This window comes from Argiope bruennichi, chromosome 9 (assembly GCF_947563725.1).
Source record: "Argiope bruennichi chromosome 9, qqArgBrue1.1, whole genome shotgun sequence".
NCBI classification, from domain to species: domain Eukaryota; kingdom Metazoa; phylum Arthropoda; class Arachnida; order Araneae; family Araneidae; genus Argiope; species Argiope bruennichi.
The window spans coordinates 101217099-101235584 of record NC_079159.1 but is presented as its reverse complement, the minus strand read 5'-3'; the positions used below and the strand labels follow the sequence as shown (position 1 = coordinate 101235584).

Here is an 18486-nt window from a genome sequence, read left to right as displayed (position 1 = left end):
TACCTCACACGGTAGGGATTGTATTGTGGCCGGCGATGGACCTTAGGACTAAGCCTCAGTTTCTGCCAATGCTTACGGGGCGGTCCCATCATTCAGATTCATCCATGTATCTTAGGGCGTGTCGTAGTAGTCATTATATTTGTTTTGTAATTTTAAGTTTGCATTCGAATTCCCTACCGTCCCTGTCAGTGACTTACAACTTACGGGTAGGCTTTGTCAATGTGTTTAGACGAATAAATAAATAAAATCTATATTTGTTGTAACATTGTCTAATAAATTTGATGTCTATATTTGTTTAATATATTCAACATGTTATTAGTTTTTATTATAATATCTGTATTATGAAAGTAAATTATATAAAGTAGTGTAATTTTTTTTCAAAAGATATATGTAAACGATGCATCCAACGCCTTTGGTGAATAAGTTGATTGGTGTGGCGGTGGCTAATAAATAAATCCATTATCCTCTAGCATCTGACACGTACTGATGGGTATTTAATAAAATATTGTTACGAAATTTCCGGGTTCGTTTGGATAGTCGAAGTTATATGGTGTGGAGAACGCTCAATCACCAGGCGGCAGTAGAAAAAGAAACAACGACGTTTATTTACACGAAGACACAGGGGACAGCACAAAGACGACAACTATATACAGCACAGAGAAGACAATTATCTTCAGCCGCGAGACGTGCAAACAGCAGCACACAACAAGACTCTACTGCAGACAGTAGCGCACAGCTTAGTTCAGCACTAGCTCGACTCCGTCGCTGCTCTGCTAATCCCTGGAAGACCAGTTCTTCACCGTCGATCCCGACTACTCTCCTCTGTCAGCTGCGGCTGCCTCCTTTTATAGGTCTCAGGAGGCGGGGCTAGAAGCCTCTCAACCAATCAGGAACGTTCGAGGCATAACTCGGTTCCTAAGGGACGGATCGGGAAAATTCTAGATTTTCGGGTATAATCTATTTTGGCGCCAAAGTCGCCAAATTCCTCGCCAAGTCGCCAAATGGTCGTCAAGTTTGTCGCCTACCTCATGGACCTCCGACGCGACACCCGGACTCCTTCTAATACAGATGACTGTAAAACTGTCTTTCTGATGATGGAACCAACTATGCTGGGAAGCCGCATCACAGAATCGTAACAATATGCTACCATCTATCGTAGTATGTTACTCGTATTTCAGAATATCAAGCAGTTTTATATAGTAGCGACAATATGCTGTTGTATCAGAGATTGTGACAAGAGTACCATTTCGAAATACTCACTTGTCCAACTTTCACTTCCCGATCATCATACCGAACACTCCTGTTGTATTTTCCAAAGTATAGCGTGAAATTGTCAGCCAGTGGAAGGCAGTGTGCTGCAGTGAGAACAGTCCTTCTGTCCAGAAGTGCTCCTCCACAAACTATGATGGGGACTCCGTTCCTGGAAACAGCGAGGGCCACTGTCCATGGCCACTCTCCGGCTAGTGTCTGAGTTCCGTGAGTGACGCGATCGGTTGTAGAAATTAAAGAACGTCCACAATCTGAAAGAAGAGCATATCATTCATTCAAAGTCTTCTATAAATGGAGAAATGAATAATTTTAGCAATTACCCATCCAACAGATTATACCCATTTTAGTTACACAATGATCAGTTACAATAATGACAAGATGGAGTAATTTACTTACACGTGAGGCTACTAGATCTGATTACGTATAGGTTATGACTCGCATATTCAATTGGTAACTGACAACAGTTTACATTTGTTGCCAAAACCATGCTTTTATTATTAATTGTCTGGTGTATGATGATCGTGTATAATGAATATCTGACGTACCTTATCATAGATACAGTATTCAGTCACATCTTTAAACGTGAGCTTCCCGAAATCTTACCGATTCCTTTGTAATTTAGAGCAGAAAATTTCATGTATTGAATTAACAATAGTCGACACCGTATGAGGAAAAAATAAGAAGAACTTCTGATGCTGGGATTTCGTCTAATTTCTTTATTCCTTGAAAAATTATTGCCTGCCTCGATTATTTTCGTAAATTCTTTTTTGCAATTTTGTAGTTAATGTGTTGTTGCTGCAATCTAGTTCCTTGCAGATTAATAAATAAGTCCTTAAACAAATTAATATAAAGTCCTTAAAGAAAATTTTTATATTTTTCAGTTTAGGGCGAATATTTATTGTTTTTATCCGTATTTCTGAATACAATAACAATAAAAGTTCAGTGATGAAATTATTAATCTAATTAAATTATTATTAAAGTTCCGTGATGAAATTATTAAGGGATTAAAATAATAAATATAAATTAATATTTTCATGAATAAATTCCAACTGCGATTCAATTTAATAAATAAAAAGGGATTCTTCGTGAAATCCACTTTCTTTTCCATAAAGCCTATGCCCACCTTCCCAGATTTAAAAACAACAACAACAAAAAACAGATGGTAACTCCAGAAGAATAACATTACAATATAGAGTTGGAAATATTTTTCTGTGCTCTCATGGCTCTAGAAATTTCATGCTTATTTTACGTCAGATTAGATACGCACAATAAACCGATAGTACTGATTCATTCCGCGTGGACTGCTTTCACCAGCAATTAAGGACGATCACATGATCGGATTACTCCTATTGCCTGTTTCATCTCATTGGTAACATTTACCATACTTTCCGGAGGAAGTGTTACCAAAAATTATGGACGATTAACTGCTTTCTAAATTGGTAGCATTGAAAACGGAACATAATCTTAAAATTCGTGGTGCATCTCATCACTAACTACTTGTGAATTTCTACTAGAATTTGTATGATCAAGAAATAATCTACAAAAATTTCGTAATTTTAAAACCATTTTATTTTACCAAGGGATGCATAATTTAATACAAAGAATAAGTGCTAATAAATATGTCAGTCTACATCTCGACACGAGAGCAGAGGAAACCGAAATTTCCCTTCAATCATTCTACTATGAGATTTTTATAGGGATTTCTCTAATACGTGTAGATTTAGACAAAGGAATTTTAGGTATCTTTAAAAGAATGTTGTAAGCATTTGTAATTTTTATCCCTTCACTTGAAAAATTAATTAAATAAAAAGTTGGAATATTATTAAAAAATAAGAGATTATTTTAAAATGAAGTTAAGGCTTAATTAAGATAAGAATTGCAATTTAAATTATATATAAATATATATATATAGTGTGTATATATACACTGCTTGACAATTGCTAAGGAATAAGATGCAAAATAATCACTTGTCCAATAACCACTGACCAATAAAAGTAAATTCAAATTGAGAGGGCGTGGTAGTCCAGGACTCGTTATCTGTATAAAAGACATTGCATACAAGCTCATGATTCATACTAAAATTCATGCTGCTTGATGTTTGACCCAAAGTAGTGCAGGATGTTATAAACGTTTTCCTCTGAAATTCTATTTGGTTCTTGCAATAATTAAGAGCAAAATGTCAAAAAGACAACATTTAAGTGCCTACGATCGTGGACGAACAGTTGGACGACTGGATGTAGGTCAAAGTGTCACCACTGTAGCTGCTGCAATGGGTGTATCAAAGAGTATCATCTCGCGATTAAAGAAGGCCGCTGAAGGTGGAAATGCTTTGCAAAAGCATGGCGGGGGTCGTGGTAAGGACACCACACCTTTTGAGGATCGCTATGTAGCCCTCGTGGCAAAAAGGAACAGAAATTTAACTCCTGGCTTCATAGCTTCAAACCTTGCAACTTGCTTCCTGTACGCCTGTTTCTGCAAGAACCATCTTACGGCGATTAAATCAAGTTCATTTGTATACACGGAAGCCTGTTCGCTACATCCCGCTTAAACCACGCCATCGTCTTGAGAGATTACGCTGCTGTAAGGAACATGTTGGTTGGGATATCCAAAATTGGTCTAGAGTGATGTTCTCAGACGAATCTCGTTTCCGTGTGACGAGCGATTCTGGCCACCAATTACTGCGGAGAGAGCGTGGAACACGTTATGCACAACATTTTGTTAGTGAACGTGATCGGAACGGCCGAGGCATGATAGTGTGGGCAGGCATCATGCACAATGGCAGAACACCGCTTAACATCTTTCAGCGTGGAAGCGTTACATCGCAACGGTATTGCAGAGAGGTTATTCTGGATCATGTTCGTATTTTTAGGAGTGCTGTAGGTCCAGATTTTTTGTTTATGGACGATAATGCGTGAGAACATAGAAGTCTTGAGGTATCGGACACACTGCAAAGTGAAAATATTGTCCGCATGCAATGCCCGCTTACTCTCCCGACCTAAATCTCATTGAACATGCCTGGAATGCTGTTGGCAGACGTGTTTCACAAAGAACCATTCCTCCCCTAACAGTGCAAAAGCACAAAATCGCCTTGAGAGAGGAGTGAGACAATATTACCCAAGAACTCCTGGACAGTTTAGTGGAGAGCATGGAGAACAGATGCAAAATGTGCATTAGTGTCCGTGGTCATCACACATCTTACTAAGATACTCATGTCTGCACCAGTCTGACCTGAAGATCAATTTTTATGGGGCTATTTGGAAATCATCTAAGGAGCATCTTTTTTGTTTTTAAGTTTTTAATTCTTCGATGTGTCGATATCTGCACCATTTTCCACTATAATAAATGCAATCCTCCCTACTAAATATGTACTTAGTTTCATTTCTTCAATCATTGTCTATACTTTATTATTCCGAAAAACGTAACTGTTCCTTAGCAATTGTCAAGCAGTATATATATATATATATATATATATATATATATATATATATATATATATATATATATATATATATATATATATATATATATATATATATATATATATATATATATATATATATATATATATATATATATATAACATTTTCAGGACAAACTGCATGGGTCTAAATTATTTTTGAATTTTTAGTTCATTTTAAAAACATTATGCACAATTTTTTTATTTAAATAGTTATTAAATCTTAAAGTATTACAACCTCAGCCGAGCAATTTTACATTTCTGTAAAAACAGAAATAAAAAAGTAATTTAAATAAAAATGCGAAGTATTTGTTTGGTTCACTTGTGTATCGTACAGTTTAAAGTTCTTAAATATTGCTACGTATATTGATTTCCTCTTTCTTTGTGCATTTATGTATTTATCTATTTTGTAGAAATAATTTGCACTGAGATGGTTTTCATAGGAAATTAATGCATTAATACTATAAGAGAATACATGAACTGAAGTCTTTGTTAATCAAATAACTCGAATATACAACTTTTAATATAACAAACAAAGCTTTAGGGCAGTTTCAATTCCCAATCATGTACAGAGATTTTATACGCATATGGAGATTATAAAAATGAAAAACAATGCAATTTGAAAGCTACAATTGTTTCAATATTGCAATTCTTTCAAATATTGGTTTAAAAATACTTTCTTTTTTTAACCTAGAATTAAAACAAACTGAAAAACTGATAACTGTTGCGTTTAATCACATTTTTGACTTAGCAACAAATATGTTTCTAATTTTCTTTAATTCATATTCTTTAATTCAGTTTGTTTTAACCTAGAATTAAAACAAACTGAAAAACTGATAACTGTTGCGTTTAATCACATTTTTGACTTAGCAACAAATATGTTTCTAATTTTCTTTAATTCATATAAATTTTCATAGCTTTTTTTTGTGTGTGAAAAACGATAGAAATAATGACTCTCTTTAACTATAATAAGAAAAAAATCTGTTATTGGAAATTTGCAAACTTTGATTGTGGATAAAAATCCTTTTTCTTTTCTTTCAATGTAGACCTCCAGTTGTTACATGTACGTTATAGTCAATGGGACTAATCAGTGACTATTAATGATAACCGACCAGTGTGTTAAATCGATCAATTACTTTTACCGGCTATTTTAATAATGATCAATTAATTTAATCGGTTAGTTGATCAGTGTAGATTTTCAAACCTGAATTCCTTTGAAAATACAGTGACGGTCGTTTTTGCTGGATGAAATGCGTCTGCGTCGCTCTCCATTTGGAAGTTGTTTGTGATATTAAAGGGATTTAGATAAATAAGCAGGATAATACACTTTTAAGACTTTCGAATTCTTTTTGTACAACAATTAAAATAGCAACGTCTAAGAGAAGGCTGTTATTTGAATCGAATATTTTAATTACTTATATTATATGCATTTAAAGAAAAGAGTGTAACTTTAAAGCGGATGCTACTTAGACACAATTATAATTTGATATATCAACGGGAATGCTACCAGTTTTGGTAGTGTTTGTGGGACTTATAAGAAGATGAGCGAAACGGGTTTATTAAAAAAAAAGTATTATTTCTAAAATTTATTTATAGGAGAAGATGTGGCTCTGGTGACACAAAAAGCAGTTTATGTTTCACAATTCGAGTTATCTATGCCATAATTCTAATAATGTGGTTGAGAAATCGAGGATTAAAGACATTCCAAGTATTATCTGAATGCATCATACTTCTGATGTAACTCCAATGTGCTATACTTACAAACCCTTGAGTATCACATGTGACCACGACTGTATTTCTGTATTTTTATTTGAATTCTAAGGGCTTTTTGGGTGGAATTCTGAAGATGGAGATCTTCAAGAATAACATATCCAGATAGACATTCCTACTGGAATTTCATTAAAAATTATGTAAAATGCGATATGCAGTTTATGAGATCATTGAAATAGGCCAATTATCTACAACGATCACCAGCAATGTAAATTTGTTCAATGCAATGTTATGCTGCTCTGAAATTGCAGCGTTGCACCTCATTCAGCCTTTGCAATCCTTGGCAAAATAAATTTGATGAATTTCTCATATGCCAGTTCATCTTTCAATTCATTTAATAAATATGGGATTTGAAAATTTTACTACCCCCATTGACATTACCGCCACACTTTTCTACATCGGCGATTTTTGGAACTAACTCGTATTTTCTCTTTTATATTCATTGGCCCTTTTACCAATTTTAATGGCACTCCGGCTGATAGATTAAGATACAAATCTTTCTAATTAGCATCTGTTTTAAAAGAATAATTCTATACAACCACTGAATGAATGTTCACCCCTAACGCATGCTAGATACAGCATAAAAATACATTATGTTTGAAGAGATTCTCCAAAGTAAAGAAAGACTGGTACATTGCAAGGATTTGATAGGTGAATTCATTCTTTTAATACAATAATAAACTCTGTCTTTTCTTAATATGATGAATCTCTAAATATAATTACTCTCTTTATGTAATTTCTGAATATATTTATATTTACTTAAGTATCTTCAAAGGAAAAATATGTGTGAGGTTTCACGACTCAATATATCCAATTTTGGTCTTTTTCACTGCAAATATAAAACTAGGTTAAAATATAAATAATTCTTTTTTTTATGTCTTTTATATAAACTAAATTAAGTTTAATTTTAACTATTACATTTTTTTTTGAATTATTAAAATAAAGTGTATCTTATTGTGATTTTTATAATGCATTAATTCAAAGTTATGAAATTCATTTTTATTTTCACGCCTTCCATTGTTCTGAGATCCAACTTGCTAATATTATCTCTTCATGTAGCTGTATAAGTTTGATATTTCTTTTTTCAGATTTAATATGATGTTTTTTTTTATGTTTGAAGAATTAGACCGAATGAAATATATTCGTTTTTATCTAACCCTAAAATCTCTTTATTTATCTCACTCTACTCTTAGCTTTATTTGCATCCCAATTCTGAACCACGATCATATGATCTCCTATAAAAGTTCCAGATGAATGCATCTTTTGCAAGTAAATTCCTTATCGAATAGATTCGTATTCAATCAATCAATAAATAAATCTACACACATACACATACACAAATATATATAATCTGATAGATTATTCAATTGCTCTAATTTAGGTGCAGAAATTTCTGAACCTAAATATTATTTGAAGTAGAAGGTTGACTTCAGTTCCAAGACATGGGATAAAGTGCTTTTTACACATCAGGCTATCACTTTATGAATATTGGTAGTTAATATCTTCCACTCTAATTTTGATCTTGTCTTACCTTAACCTTATAGGCCATTGATGGACTGTTTATGTTCTTATTCTAGCCCAATTATTACAGTTTTCAATCAATTGTTTATTTTATTTTTTTAAAATCACTTATTTATTGTCTGAGAAACATCTAAGGAATCCCAACTTATTTTGAAAGCAAGAATGTACGAATTTTGGAATGTTTCCTTCTTGAACTTTTGCAGGAGATTTTGAGAATCTCATTTCAGTCTAAGAAAAAAAAAAACATAGTAAAATTCTCGATCACTTAAATTAACTTTTAAGGCTATAAAAATTGGAAGAGGTAAAAAAGGCAATGAAATTTATAAATGTATCAAAGACACTTCTAGAGATTATTAATGATAAAAAAAATTAACCCTTTCCTGTCCGGTATTGCCATTTGGTACCATCGAAGAAATCTGCATGAACAGTTGTTATAATTTAAAATCATATTGCACTTACATGTTTCTAAATTGCAAAATAATCTAAATACAAATTATTATTTTAATCATTTAATCGGATGAACTTAATTAATTAATTAATTTGAATGAAATAAATAACTTTGAACATCGAACATTACTATTTTTTTTTCATTACTATTTTATTTTATTCTATAAACAGTGAAAAAATAAACCCTCTGAACGAAATTTGAGCATATTGAACAAAATTATTTATAAACAAATTATACAATGTTGAGCTTGTTTTAGCTAAAAATTGCCCAACTATTAAAAGTTTATATATTATATAGATTTCTAATATAATTCACAACATGCTTCAGTTATAAAAATTTATGTATCTGAATTTTATATTAACTCGTCTTCTGTAAATAAATAATTGAAATAGCTCCTATTTTTTAAAAAATATTTGGTATTACATACTGTGTATTTTATACAGTGTCTTACATCACGTGAAGACTACTAAAATAATACTGAATTTTCTTTTTGAACAAAAATAAAGAAAGTTTTATTATTCAACAAATAAAAACTATATGTTTAAAAACAATTGAGACTGTGATTATTTCTAAATAATGGCTTTCCTTTTCTTTTACAACTTTAATTCAATAATTATGATTCGTTTAAACTTTTAGTTCTTTTAAGTACTAAAGCATTCAAAGAAAAAAAAACGTATAAATAAATTTATTATACTGAATATTTATTGGTAAAAAGACAAAAAAAAAATAGTGAAAACTAATGCATATAGCAAAATCAATCAAAAAGAAACGCAGATATTAAAATAAAAAACAAAGATATAAAGAAAGAAAGAAAGTGCAAAATACAATTCATTGGCTTTATTAAACAAATTGACATATGCATGAGAAATAAATATCGGTACAGTAGTCAAGAAATGAAGTCAGAAGGCAGAATAAGTACAGAACAGTCATTGAAGGAAATCAGAAAAATTAAGGACAAAAGTCATTAAACAAAATCAAAAAAACTAGACAGTCATTAAATAAATTCATAATGCAAAGTACAAAGGAATTGCAGAAATTTCTATTTCTATTAAAAAATAAGTTGATATTTTGTATTGGTAATGGTATAATATAAAGATTATTATATTAAAAGACATTATCCCTTCTAAAAAAATTCTAATTTTATAAATTTTGATACTATAATTTATCTCAAATTATTTTCTTGTCTGAAAAGATAAACATACTTTCCCCTACATATGCATAGGTAATTCTGAAATTATAGAGAGTCAGAATTTTTTTATAAATAATTAATTCTTTTCATGAATATAATAAATTCTAATGATTCTAAATTAATAATAAATTCTAAATTCTAAAAAAATTTTGTAAAGTTCTTTCCTTTATATATATATGAATTTTTTTCCAAATGTGTGTTAAAATAAAAGAATCTTCTTATATTTATCTAAAACTCGCTTTCGAACTACGCACTTATTGAAATTTTATTTTTATAATCAACGTTTTCAAAAGCAAAAGCACATAGAATGCCATTAACTTGCACATTTCAATGATAAGCAATGACTGATGAGAAAATACAGCAAGCAAATTTTTATTTTCTATCAGTATTACTTTTTTTTTATAAATATTTACAACAAAAAGCAGCAAGAAATATATTCGACATCTTAACCCAACTCTAGGCATCTTAATTTTATTTAGATATGCAACATAATATAATACAGTTAAAATATGTAAGGAAATTAATTAAATTTTTTATCCTAAATTTTATAAATAGTTCAGGTATTTTATTAAAATAAAATAAATAACTAAAGCATTAAATTGTAAAAATTGCATAATAAATAATATACTATGATAAAAATAACAATGTCATTATTTAATTACATAATTATTTTTATGATAGTATATCTATTTATTATACAATTGTTACAATTTCATACTTTCGTTATTTATTTTAATTTAATAAAAAAGCTGAATTATTCAAGTAGTGCTTTTTTTTATTCAAAAGCTTTTCAATTTTAATTCCTTGTATTTTAAAAATATTTCATAAAAACGTTTAGTTTTTAAATCATTCGTATTCAAAATTAAAAAAATACAATGCATACAAAAAGGAATCTCTGCGCAGAGTAGAGTTAAAACATTAAAACAATGCAGCCAAACTGAGAGCAAGACAGAACATTCCAAAGAAAAGCTGTTCAGCATATGGCACAATTGTTTTCTGCTGCAGTGCAGTGTCAATATCTACCTTCCACACAGATCGGAGTGGACCCTGTCCAGTATCCATTAGATTCACAACTCAAACTGTCCTGTCCTTCTAGGAAGAATCCATCTTCACACGTGTATTTGAGGTGAGTTCCATAAGGAAAATCGTAATCATCATCATCTGTAGAAGGGGTGCTGGATTCGACTACCGGCCGAAACACAACTACGCGCCCATTTGAAATTGTTCCGGGATTTAAGCAACGTGCTACAGAAGGTCCACCAGAACCTGTAAAACAATTAAAAATTATCATTTCAAGGGAAATTGAAGCATGTAATATAAATGATATTTTAACATTCAATTTCATTAAATCGATAATTAATGTCATTTAATATATTAGTTGCTATCAAACGCTTCGAGACTAGTTCTGTAATATGCCAGAAAATAACTTTGCTTTTGAGATCATATACATTATCACTTTTGACTGAGCAAAGAATGAAAGTAACATTTATATGAAAGCTAATAAATTTGCCGGAGAAGTTGAAAATGTTAACAACGTTACCGTAATGCTGCAATGAATCTTGCCGCATTACGGTAACGGTATGCATGATTTTGAGTCACAAATGCTGAGTGGAAGAATGTGATTGGAAAGTGAAGAGAAGTTCGTCACGAAGACTTATTGCAAATCGCATATGTTATATTACAGACTTAAGAGGATTTCCAGAACACAATTCATAAGTTGAAAGAAAGCTGAAAGCGTTGTACTGTAATGAAAAGAGAAAATTATGACAGTGACAATGGGTTCAAGTAGATAAATTAAATAGTTTCTGAATAAGAATTTAATTTTTTGGGATTCCTAATATACAGAGGATTTTATTATTTTCAGCACAAATTGTTAGACTCTATGGAGTATTTCCAAAAGTACTCTTTACTATGCCTATACTCTATGCCTATTTCTAAATAGTTAGGATTGCAACTGTATAATCTTTATACAGAAACCTTATCATCAAGAAACGTATAGAGTTTGGTAATGCATGCTACATGAGAATTTTCAGTAAATTGTTGGGAATTTCTTAGTGAACATATACATCAAATTTGATAGAGGCGTGGTAGGAATTTACTGTGAAAACTTCATCACATCATGTAGATAAAAAATTTTTTAGTTTCTAGGGTTTTACACAATGTAACTTTAGCACAATGAAGCATCTATTTCAATCATGGCATTGATCAGCACTTGGACAACAATGGAAGAAACTTTAAGGTTTTCTATATAATATAATTCGATAACATTTCTACAGACAATGACATGGCCAGTCGAAATTCACAATTAGTTTTTAAGATTGGTTGTGAGTCAATGATCTGACAATGAAAAGCATGAGAAACATTATTGCAGAAATGAGAATCTGCATCACCTTATCTACTGAAATACGGATTCTTTGCCTATCATTTAAATACATATAGTTATTATTAAAAGGCACACCAAACATAGCATTTTTTTTTGCACATTTACACATGGTATTAAACATTAACACACGGTAAAGGTTTTCTAATATTGTGTTCCTGTTGTTACAATTTGTCTTTGAACATTCTATCCAGGGTAAAACTCCTTTGCAAGACATTTTGTGTTTATTAAATAAATAGTGGCAAAAATGTTTAGAATTTTATTTACTTATTGTGATAAAACGACTGTTATCCATTTGGAAGTTTTATCCAAGAATACATGCGACAACTACTTTGTATGGCAGTTAAAATGCTAAATAGTGTAATAGATATTATAATTTTGTTTTATTTTTGAATGCTGACAATATTAAAATTTATTATTAAGCTTAGCTGAAATATAGTTAAATAGAACGCATTAATTTGAAAATTAGCTTAATGTGATTGTTTATCCTATGGACTTATGTATTAAAAGATCACTTTCAAAAATGCAAACAGATTTCAACAAGGTCAAAGAAAATGTGCATGAAGAAGCTGAAGCCATATCAGGAAATACATTAGCTATTGTAATATAAGATGTCAATGAGAAAATTCGTGCTCTTCAAGGCAGAAATGTTTCTAAGTTTGAGGTTTCGAATGAAATATGTGTCTTATTATCTAGTTTCTTATACAACAAAGTCATCTTATGTATAAGAAAATTACAGGAGTTGTCATTATTTCTATAAAATTCTATTTTATGGTATACTTTGTGGATAATCCAGTCTTCCAATGCATCTACAACTTGCGTGCAATTTGAAGGATAGAAAAAATAGAAAGAAGTAAACTATTTTTAGAAAAAGGATATAATTGCAAGCGTTGCTACTTCGGGCTATATGCAAGTGAATTCAAGAAACAGCTCTGTTTTAGAAGTATCCCAACTAAATAACACAGAAATCACAATTACGTGAATAATAGTTTCTGAAAAGCTTATAGTTTTGGTTGGTTGGCTGGTTGATGGAGTTTATTGGCGCAAGAACCATTTTTGATTAAACTGCGCCAAACATACGGTAAGATTTAATCCTATTTTAAAAGTTGAAAAATTTCTTTCTACATGGCATCATTTTCCTGAACTTGTCAACCTGTAAAATCTACAAAAAGTAATAGCATGGTAAAACAGAATCTAAGAGTAATTTAAGAATCAAATCGGAAAGTAAAAGCCAATCATTTTTAAAAAGGTGGGGATGGGGAACTTTATGAAGAATATCTTTTAATTTGATTTGAGGAGAGTGGAAGTAGCGAATTAGTTCATTGTTAAATTGTGGACATTCTATTGAAATGTGAAGAACCGTCATAGGACACTGACATACTGTATACATCGGGGTGCGGGTTCCCCCAACAGCAAATGTTTATGTGTGAGCCGTGTGTGGCCAATTCTTAATCTGGTAAGAATGGTATCAAATTTTCTACTAGGCAAACAAGGCCAACAATCGATTAGATGTTTTATCGTTTTAAGTTTATTTGCCTCTCTAAGATCCTACTGGATTTGCCATTTTAAATGCAAACTGGATTTAACTGGTTTTTTATATCTTTTAATGGAATAGGAGATTTCAATATACTGGTAGCAGATTTCGCTAGATCGTCTGCTAATTCATTTCCCGGTATACCGACCAACGTGCAAAGGAACCCAGCAGAAAAGAACTTTGAACCCCTTGCAAGTGAAATTATCGCGTAGTTCAAGTATGTTAAAAGTCAATGGATGAGAGAAACGGTGGAGTGGTGTCAACGATTCCAAGGCACATTTTGAGTCTGAATAAATGATATAGTTATCAGGTGGACTATTTGAAATGTGAGATAATGCATGAAGGATATCAGTGATTTCTGCAGTAAAAATAGAACATGAAGGGTGAAGTTAAAATGAGATGGTATCATTGATAAAAACACAAGCAAAGGAAGTATATGAAGAACCTTTCGAACCGTCTGTAAATATTGGAATGAACTTTACGTACTTTAAGTAATTCATACGTACTTTAAGTAATTCATAGGCTTGATGTTTATATTGCATTCTTCTTGCTCTTATATTAATTATATTACGTGCTAATAGAATTATTGTGCTATTTTGAATTTGTAATTTAATAAACTTGCGCTGCTTCTCTCATCTTACTTTTTCGTTCTTTTTACGCAATTGAAGGATTAAAAATTCCCTGTAGAGGCTTTCTTTGTGTTTTTTACAATGTGTTCCATTTAACAGCAATTGAAAATAAAGAATGTGACTCACGCGACGGTTTGATATTGCATTTAGGTGATGGGTTAGACCACCGACCACTTCTAATGCAACGAATCGTACTCCACCCTTCCAAAACATAGCCCTCTCTGCACCTGAAAGTCAATTCCGCGCCAGGTTCAAAGCTTTGAGTTAATTTACGAGGATCCAGAAGAAATTCCTCCACTTCGGCGTTCGGACTCACTTCAGGAGGTGGACATAACTGAGGAGCGCCTGGTCGAGTATCTGTAGCATATACAGAAAACGGCAAAAATAAGGAAGGAGATAATATACACTAATAAGAACACTGGCAATAATAAATAGCAGTTGCGTTGTTCCAACTTTCACCCGTCTCTAGAAGCAATTACATGTCTCTTCAATAGCGCGCATTCATTCAAATCAAAGTTTCAAAATTCAGTTTCTTTTCCTCAAACGTTGTCTGAATGTGTATTAATTTTCTTTTTTCTCTAAAACTTTTAGATGAAATATAATTACTTTTTCTTTATCATTTCAAACAAATTATGTGTATGGATAAAAAAAAGAATGAAAAGAATGCAGTTGAACGGAATTTGTATTTAATTCCTTTTCACTTCAGTATTTTTGACTTTCAAGCCGATTGGAGACGATATAAAAATGTATTAAATGTGAATTTTTAAAAGCAAGTATCATTTGTTTCCTTTAAAGAAAACGAATGATTCGTGCTTCATCTGCTAGCTCACTATTTCGTTATCAGTTTCACTGAAATGATGCTTTTTACGTTAAGAAGAGATGTCGAATTCCGACCGTTACTTAGATTTGACTAATACTATAATTTCAATTTTATTAAATATGTTTGTAGTAAAATAGCCATCTTATATAACACTGAAGTAATATGGTTCCTGCAATCATTTTTTTAAGTAGAGCTATTCTATACTGGTGTTAATGACTAATGCTTGTAATTAAATATAACGAAATAAATATTTTAACAAAACATGTCACAAAAGATTAATTTTTATTAAACTGTTTTAAAGTGAGTAATAAAATACGTTATTGTACTTTACGTACGTTATTATTCAGAGAAGAAATTTGTTTGATTAAAATTTGCCATAACAGTTTTATGAGAATTTTCAAAGAAAAGGTTGGATTACATTTATTTATTGCATTTTAAAAATTGTTTTGTTGAATCTTAAACAGTTTCTTAACTTGGACTGTTTCAATCAATGATTTTGTTATTTCGAAAAAAGAAACTAGTTCAGAATTCAATTAAAAAATTACTCTAAACTAGAAATGATATCACCAAATAAAATAAATAATTAAATAAAAGGATGTTAAAGGCATATAAGGTTAGTTTATAAATGGCTCAAATGCATTTCTTCTTACTATAAAAGTTCAGTGTTTCAAAACAGCCAGAATAAACTTTTCTCTCTTCTCTTTCCTATTACCCCAATTTCGACAGTTTTTATGATATTATTCGATATTCTGAATGTTTTACACTACTGTCGATGTTTTACATTACTGTTTTACATTACTTCGATAGCGATGCCATCGAGAATTCTGAACTATTCAGACTAATCACTACAATCGTCACTAGAATATTAATCTTCCGGCTGCTTATTCCGCGATTTCCTCGGGTTTTCAATCAGTCCATTTCCTATTGCATCCCACGTTTTTCGCAGTTTAAAGTGTTTATTTTTATGATTGCATACTTTTAATATATCATATTATTATTGTGTAACATATAGTATCAGTTCACTTTGTATGAAAGATATTTGAACTTATTTGCAAACAACCCATCTAAATAGTGATTTTTAAATAATTGCGCAGTCAGTGGATTAACATATTCACGGTCAATAATAAAAAAGAAAAATCGAAACAAAATAAAACTATTCAATGCATCAGACACTAAAATTTCAATAATTTATGTCTGAAGGGATTCGAATGCATGATAATGTAACAGGAAATTTTTGATTATTTGTAGCATTCATATAAAATTTATCACATTGGAAACGAATATTATAGCAGTATTGCCACGAATATGTTAATGGAATTGAATCTTAACTATAGCAGTATTGCCACGAATATGTTAATGAAATTGAATCTTAACTATAGCAGTATTGCCACGAATATGTTAATGGAATTGAATCTTAACTATAGCAGTACTGCCACGAATATGTTAATGGAATTGAATCTTAACTATAGCAGTATTGCCACGAATATGTTAATGGAATTGAATCTTAACTATAGCAGTATTGCCACGAATATGTTAATGGAATTGAATCTTAACTGACAGAATGGTTTAACTTTACTCACTTGAACTTCGTGATTTGGGGTTGCATGTAGGGGATGGATTTGACCACCGTCCGTTGGCAAGACATTGAACTATATTTGTTCCTTCCAAGTCATAACCTTCTTTGCATTTGAAAATCAGTTCCTCTCCGATTTCAAAACCCTGCTTCTTTCTAGGATCCAAACGAAAGAAATCTTCTATTTCTGAATTTGGATTCACTTCAGGGACTGGGCATAACTGAGTAACCTCAGCAGGTGGACTAACTGTATTTTATATTGAAAATTATTTAAGGAAAACACATTAAAAAACAACTCTTTAATACTTATGAAAAGAAACAAAGTTCATCAATTAATTTCACTTATATTAGTTCCCAGGAAAATGTGAATGGTTTACATCTAGGAACTCAGAAACCTTGAAAGGTCTTATGCTTTAAGATGTGTAGTAAAATGATTTCGTAGATATTTTTTTTTCTAGAGAAAAATCAATTAGATCTAACAACTTAGAAATTAAGAAAAATTTACTTTGAAACTGAACTTGAAAGAAAGTAAGGATATGATATGTTATAAACAACTGTCTGTTATCAAACTTATGAACAAGAAACTTGAATGCTAATTGTAAGAACTAAGTTTTTATCACAGAAATTGTTCGATATAATCTTCTAAAACGTATAATTTGTGTTAAATATTGTTTAAACGACACCTTAATAAAAGGAGTTTTTATTCTGTAATTTTTTGAGATTTATTTGAAAACAAGAAAACCATTTTTGAATACATAAGCTAATAAAGAAACGCCCCATGAGTGAAATTAATAGACATAAAAAGAGATCAGCAGTATCATAAAAGTTAATTTATGCAAACTGGTAATTCAAATTAAATAAATTTAAACTATCTAAAACATCTAGCTATGAATTTGGTGAAATAACATAATGAGAAATGCTTTATTGTCTAAAAGAATTAATTGCATATTTTCAGTCCATTTAGGAGCTATAAATTCAATTGGCTATTTGTTTATCTAGACATATTCAAAAATCATAAATGGGAAGCAAGTATATATTTCAGTCAACGTATGAAGCTCCAGCATTTTATAGAATGCCCAAGAAATTTTAGATGATGTATTATAATGTAACAGAAAATATATGATAATAATAATATATGATAATTATTTGAATATGTTATCCATTTTCCTTAATACTTTATTCATAATTCATAGAATTTCATTTTGAATAAAAAATATTATTTAGAAAAAAAGCTCATGAAAATCATAAATATAAGACATACAGAACATGAAATACAAATGCTATTTAGACAAAATGATACAAAAGTGCTTTTTACATGCCTTTATACAAAATACTATAGAAAAAAGAAAATTATACAAAAAAAATTATACCCTTCTTAAAAAAATAAAATAAAAATATGAAATTATTTGCTGCTTCAAGAAATGAAATAATTTTATTTTGAATTGCTTATAATTTTATTTCTTATAAAACGTAATCGGCGTTTTATATCATGCTTTGTCGATGTGTCATTTAGTATTATATAGGATGCCTAGGAAATGCGAGAAAAATTAATTATTTCATACTTATCCTTGAGAAAACGTAAGATGTTCCATAAAATGCCGCCTTCCAAATTTTGCTCTGTTTGTTTCTTATGGCACTTGCCACTGACAAGCCCACTGTTACGAAGACAGAGATTTAAGCCTGAGGGGGACATCTCTTATTTTTTATAGCAGCGCCAACTAGGGCCAAGAGTACGACTTTGCCACTCACGCATCATTCATTCGCTTGCACAACCCCTTTTTACAGGAGGGCACATTCACACATCTCACAGATAGAACAACAGAAGAACAACCATGCCCAAACCGGGACTCGAACCCGGGACCCCCAGATCACGGGGAAGACGCGCTACCCCTATGC

General features: G+C 31.1%; 1 protein-coding gene across 1 annotated transcript in view; it reads right to left on the bottom strand.

Annotated features, from left to right (window-relative positions):
• Positions 1 to 18486, bottom strand: part of LOC129985031 (clotting factor C-like) — a 56224-nt gene that overhangs the window by 6514 nt on the left and 31224 nt on the right. Inside the window, exons 14-17 of the mRNA XM_056094959.1 lie at positions 16598 to 16837; positions 14324 to 14554; positions 10678 to 10920; positions 1261 to 1520 (exon numbers count right to left, since the gene is read on the bottom strand). Of these exons, the coding sequence (XP_055950934.1) occupies positions 1261 to 1520; positions 10678 to 10920; positions 14324 to 14554; positions 16598 to 16837 (974 nt within the window). The remainder of the gene's footprint in view (positions 1 to 1260; positions 1521 to 10677; positions 10921 to 14323; positions 14555 to 16597; positions 16838 to 18486) is intronic.